The 5,863-nt window shown below is 56.4% G+C and overlaps 1 protein-coding gene across 2 annotated transcripts; it reads right to left on the bottom strand.

Annotated features, from left to right (window-relative positions):
- Window positions 1–324: 324 nt before the first annotated feature.
- UNC119 (unc-119 lipid binding chaperone) lies at window positions 325–4,269 on the bottom strand. 2 transcript variants are annotated; one of them, XM_014548279.1, is made up of 5 exons: window positions 3,888–4,269; window positions 2,194–2,307; window positions 1,608–1,710; window positions 1,276–1,448; window positions 325–1,029 (listed from the first exon to the last, which is right to left on the bottom strand). In XM_014548279.1, the coding sequence occupies exons 2-5, from the start codon at window positions 2,240–2,242 to the stop codon at window positions 917–919; spliced, it is 438 nt and encodes a 145-aa protein (XP_014403765.1). In that variant the 5' UTR covers window positions 2,243–2,307; window positions 3,888–4,269; the 3' UTR covers window positions 325–916. The 2 variants fall into 2 exon arrangements, with proteins under 2 accessions (XP_014403765.1, XP_014403764.1); XM_014548278.1 differs by lacking the exon at window positions 3,888–4,269 and adding an exon at window positions 2,573–2,790.
- Between the last annotated feature and the right edge of the window lie 1,594 nt (window positions 4,270–5,863).

The raw sequence follows: 5,863 nt of genomic DNA, 5'->3' as shown, positions 1-5,863 counted from the left end.
GTCCTAGTGGCCTCAGGGGGTCAGAGAAGGTAAGGTAAGGAACAAGGCCACCTCCCCATACCTTCCCTCCCATCCTAAAGTTGGGGTCCCTTGTCCCATCCTCTGTTCTGTCAGGGTTGGCTATGACTTTGGCCTAAAGCTTCCCCTCTCAGGGCCTGAATCGCCTTCTTTTATCAAAGGAAAAACCCTTTCCAGCTGCAACATGTACTAAATGCTGACTCCAGGTACCAAGAGGATTAGGGCACAAGAGGACTTGGGGACCACATTATAGCCTGCTCCACTCTCCTCCCCACCTCCCCAACAGATACACATGCAGGCCCACAATCAGAGAACAGAAAAGGAGAAAGAGTTTATTGAAAACTATATACAGTTGGTCCAGCCCCTAGCACAGGTGGCAGTCGGGGCCGATCCCTCCCACACCTCAGGCAGTATCTTGGCCCCTGATGATGGAGGCTAGGGCTGGGGCCAGAGCCTAAACCCCCTTGGGAGTCTTGCCAGCCAAGATCTTCATCTGTGAATTTACAAATCTAAACGGCCTGTCAGTGGTGGGCAGGAAACAAAGAATGGGTCTCTGCCTGACCCAGTCAAAGCCTGGGTAGGAGAACACTGTTCTGAAACTTGAGCACAAGAGGCCCAATTAGGCTGTCCAGAAATTCTGGCTACTCCTCTCATAGGAGGCCTTCCTGGAGATGGAGGCAAACAGCCCCCCTACCACCCTATCCCACCCCAGATGCCAGGCCCCATGCACTTTATGGACTGGGGCTGGGGACATCAGGCACCCTCCCTCCCAACACTGACTCAGGGTCCAGGGCCCCTGGGACACTTCCCAGGCAGAAGACCTGGGGTTGAGAAGTGAGCACTGGAAAGTCACAGCTGAGGGCCCAGGACCCTCCTGGGGTAGGAGGCAGCTGGGGGGTCAGGGTGTCCCACTGTAGGAATAGTCTGCTTTGTTGTGCATCACCAGCCGGTCATCCACGAAGTAGAAGCTGTCAGACTGTGTCTCATATGGGTGACGGATCATCTCATTGACTGCAAGAGAGCCCCAGCCAGGCGGGGCAAAGGTCAGGAGCCAGAGCCAGGCCACTGCAGGGCCTTCAGGACTATGGGACAGGGACAAGCTAAACCACCTCAAAGAATTCCCCCAGCCTCTTTGAGCCTGAGTGTCCCTACAGGTGCCAGACACAGGAGACCCAGGGTGGGAAGAAAGGGGGTGAGACCACACTCCCCCCAGCTTGGTCTCTGAGTCCCCTTGCCCACAGGGCCCTGCCCACTCACTCAGCTCCTCAGAGAGAGGGGGGAAGTCATAGATGTGCTCGCAGGTGTTCTTGCTGCTGGGGATGCAGAAGCCAAAGTGGAAGTCAAAGCTTTTGAGCAGCTGATTCCTGAAGTAGTGCCTCTCGATCATGCGGAAGTTGTTGACAGGCTTGTCTCCCACCGTGAACTCCACCCTGAGTGAGAGAAGGGGGCAGGGCTGAGCTTGGCCTTGAAGTCAACCGGCCAGGTTCAGGACAGACTGCCCCTAAGAGAGGCTCAGTAAGAACTCAGGAAGGGCTCACTCCCATCCCACCCTTACCCCCAGCCCTTACCCCCCCGGCCCAGTGACTCACGTGGCTCCCACCTGCCTCAGGCGGAGGAAGGCAGGGGTGAACTGGTAGCGGACAAAGCGCCCAGCATTGGGGTCCAGGTCCCGCCGGTTGATGGGCAACCGCTCTGTAATGCACCCCAGCTGGGGCTCAGTGGGCTTCCGACTGGGGCCCGTGCCCATCCCGGGTTTCACCCCAGGGCTCCCATCTCTCAGAAAGTTTTAAAACTCCCAGGAGATTCTGATGCACATTGAGGGTTCAGACCTTTGGCTGGAAAGTCCCACCTGGGAGTTCTAGGTCAACAGGTCAAAATTTTCAACTGAGGTTCCCAGGGCCAAAGGAGACACAAAGGCCTGGGGCCTCCAGGACTGCAGTTCCCAAGAAGGCCTGCAGAGGGCAGGCTGGCAGGGACTGAAGGGACAGGACTGTCCTAAAATGTCCAATCCCAGAGCAGATGGGAAAGAAGAGACCCCCTGCCAGATGACTCCTGGGAATGATGGGGTCCAAGTCCCAGCTGTGCTCTGACCCCTCTGCGGCCTGAGGAGTCCCTGGGCAGCCCACTTCACAGCTCACCCACCTCCCTCTGTCCATGGCCCACCCAGCCACTCACCTGAAGCTGGGGGCTTCTTGATTTCAAAGAGGACAGTGCCTGAATCCATGTCCCGAATCTTAAACCTGATGAAGTCGATCTTATATATATTCTCCTCCGGGGAGCACAGGTAGTCTAGGGGAGACAGGTGGCTGCTCCAGCTCAGCTTTTGTGGGACCCCGGACTAACTACATTTCTCTGATCCCTAAAGTCCCTGCCTTCCAGAAAGAGAGAACTGAGCCCCTGCCCTGGAGGAACCCCACTGTGTGGGGGAGACATAGCTCGTCATTGGGATCTAATGGGAAACAAACATCTCCAACTAGTGGCCTCTGGGGACAGGGAGGGGCAGGGCGGAGAAGGGTGGCAGACAAGGCTACCTCCCCCACATTTTCCCTCCTACCCTGGAGTTGAGGGCCCTTATTCCAGCCTCTGCCAGGGCTGGCTTGGTGACCCTGAGCCAAACGGGTCTCCAATCTCATAAGAAGCCCCTGGCATGACAGGGAAGATACAGCCCTGCTTTGGGAAACCTCACTCTAAAAGGAGTGACACAGCCCTAGCTGGTTTGGCTCAGGGAATAGAGCGTCAGCCTGCGGACTGAAGGGTCCCAGGTTCGATTCCGGTCAAGGGTACATGCCCGGGTAGTGGGCTTGATCCCCAGCAGGGGACGTGCAGGAAGCAGCCGATCAATGATTCTCTCTCATCATTGATGTTTCTCTCTTTCCCTCTCCCTTCCTCTCTGAAATAATAAAAATAAAAATAAATAAAAGGAGTGACACAACTTGGCCTCAGGAGACCCAGTCCTTCTCTGGATACTCCCACCCCTACCACATAGCTATCCCTGGCGCCACATCTATGTGTGTCAGGCCAAGACTTCCCCTGACCTGGGCAGTGCTGGGGCAGAGGAACAACCCCTTCCCTGTTCCTCCTCAACCCTTTCTCCCCACGTGTGGTCACCTCCTATCGCCATAAGCAGCTTATACAAGCCCAGCTCCCCTAAGCAGCTTAGCCAAAGCTCTGCTGACTCAAACGCAGAGCCTGGAATTTGGGGGGAAGGGAGCCACCTTTGTTTTCATCCCCTGTTGATCTCCAAATGGGAGGAAGTCTTAGCAAACAGAGGGAACCCCTTCAAAGGTCATGTACCCAGCTTTGGCTCTGAGCCACTCCCAGAGAGAAGAGTATGAGGGAGGACAGGAAGAGGGTGTGGCAGGTGCAGCAGAGGGTGTGCAGGGGGGGTTAAGGGGAGTCCTCAGTACCCAGAAGAGGAACCAGGAACAGTGGTGGGCCCCGCCTGAGGAAGCTCAGGAATACCAGGGCCTCATCCAACCCTCACTGCTTGCAGCAACTGCAAGTGCTCAGGGACGCCCTGGCAACAAATAGGAAGAGGCAGAGAGGTGCAGCAAGGGGCTCTGTCAGCCTGCACAGCATCACATCCTCCCCCAAGAGGCCCGGAAATTACCCTCCAGGCCCCGGGGGCACCTCCTATTCCTCTGGGGCAGAAAGAGGAAGTAAATGTAAAGTTGTTCTCTCTTCCCCAAGCCTGGGCCAGCCCCCTCCACGAAGCCCTCCTGGTAGCCACCTGGCACCCTGGGGTCCAGCAGAAACTACATAGGCTTGGGAAGGGGCCTGAGCCCTGGACAGCCCACCAGAGCCCATGGGGGGGAGAAGGCAGAAAGAGGAAATGGCAGTGGGCAGCCCCTACCTCACCCTGTACACACCTTATTGTCACAGAAAGTCCAGAGGTGTAGAAATAAGGTGCTGGGCACAGCACCCCCTTCCTCTATTCTCCAACTTTTGGAGCTTCTCCTCTCATTTAGAAACAACTTCTTGCGGTCTGACCTCAGTCTGTCTCTTCTACTGCAAATTCAATCTATCAACCCCTCTGAGGGAGTGAGGAACGGGGATGCCAATGGCTCAGGGCACCACAGCCACCCCCTCCCTTCGCCAGGGAAGGGTGAGGCCGGGGACCCAGGGTCAGGCCAGAGAAGGGGAAGAGTGGCCGAGGGCTCAGAACACAACTGCTCCCTTCCCATCAGCCACAAATAGCTTCCTAAGCCGGATTCAGTAATCCAGGAGGCACAAACCTCAGACCTATGTGATTAGGGTCAGAGGAGACCAGGAGGTGCCAGGATGGAAAGCCCTGGCACCCTATTCTCAGCTTCTATAGAGGAAAGAGCTCCCATGAAGCCCCTCCCTTCCTCCCTCCCTCCCTCCCCCACAGATGCCCCATCTCTAAGGCTATGAATTTCCTCCAAATTAGGAGACAAATGGTGGCATGTGGGCTGGAACACACATACCCCCATAGGTGCAAACTAACCTCTAAAGTTACCTAGGACCTGAACAGATCATCCTATAAGGAAGTTCTTTCCCAGAGCCAACCGCTAACCTGAATCTTAAATGCTGCTGTTGTCTATTATAGCCCAGCTGGCACCAACATCAGAGTGGTCCAGACCCCCTCTCACTACAACTGCCTGCTTGGGCAAGGCCACTCAGCACTCTGAGGGCCCAGCCAAGAATGGCTGCTGCCTGGCTCAGCGAGGAGAGAGAAGCTGGTCCCCTAGGGACCCAGATGTACAGGCCTAGACCTGCCAGCATGGTCTCGTCCCCAGCTCTGTCTGGTAGCCTTGGGCTCTGCTGCTCCTACAGCAGCACCCACCCAGCACCCACACCCCCCATCCCCACGGAGAGGCCTCAAGAGCTGCTCACAGAGGGAGCCAGGGCAGGGTTACTGATGAGTGAGGTCCAAGTGGAAGGCCACTGCCTCTCCAAACGCCTTCTATTCTTTGAGGCTCAGCCACCACTTCTGCCGTGAGGCTTCCCAGTCCTTGTTCCCTGCCTTTGGTGACTCCCCTCTCCTGCTCTGAATGCTCAGTTGTCTGCTTCCAGGCAGCAGCCATCAGCAGTCCTGGGGGCCCTCAGCACTACTCATAAAAGAGCCCTGTTTACAGAGCATGCACAGCCAGGCACTGTGCAAAACCAGAGAATTTATTTCCACAATAGCTCTGAGGTATTATCCCCGTTTTACAGATGAACGTGCTCAGAGAGGTGAAGTTACTTGCCCAAGGCCAAACAGTCCATTACATTGCAAAGCTGGGACAACCCAGGCGGTCCAGCCCAGAAACTCAACCACAGTGGAGACCTCTAGGCCTCCAGGGTTGGCCCTAGTCCAGGCGAAGGGGGGGTGTTAACCTACTCCCTTAAGAGGGCACAGACCCAAACAACTGAAGCTTCCTGCTCAGGTCCTTTCCTGGGGAGGGGGGTGGTTCGAGACTTCCTGGGGGACCCAGGGTGAGGGCATTAATGGTCAGGGAGACCTTAATAATGCCACCTAAGTGACTCCGCCTCTACCTAGCCTCGAGGCTGGGGGCGGAGGACAGACTGCATTCAGCCTCCTCCTCATTATTGCAGAGAAAGGATTCAAAAGGTTCTAAAAACCACATGGGGAAGGGGTCAGTTTCAGCTGCTGCCCCACCTCCATCCACCACAGGAAAAGGGGATGGACTCCAAAAGGAAGGAAGGGGGTGGAAATAAATCTCTAAAGGGAGAGGAGGGGCACAGGAGATCAGGGGAAGGGGGGACATGGAGATCTCAGGCTGGGAGGCAGAAGGTAGGACACTCAGGCAAGGGGTGCCCGGTCGGGGAGGGAAGGCAGGGGGAGGATGGGAAAGGGGGCGGGAGCCGGGGCTTCGCGCGC

Source organism: Myotis brandtii, unplaced genomic scaffold (genome assembly GCF_000412655.1).
Source record: "Myotis brandtii unplaced genomic scaffold, ASM41265v1 scaffold50, whole genome shotgun sequence".
NCBI lineage: Eukaryota > Metazoa > Chordata > Mammalia > Chiroptera > Vespertilionidae > Myotis > Myotis brandtii.
The sequence above is the reverse complement of the archived record's forward strand: the minus strand, read 5'-3'. Positions and strand labels throughout refer to the sequence as shown.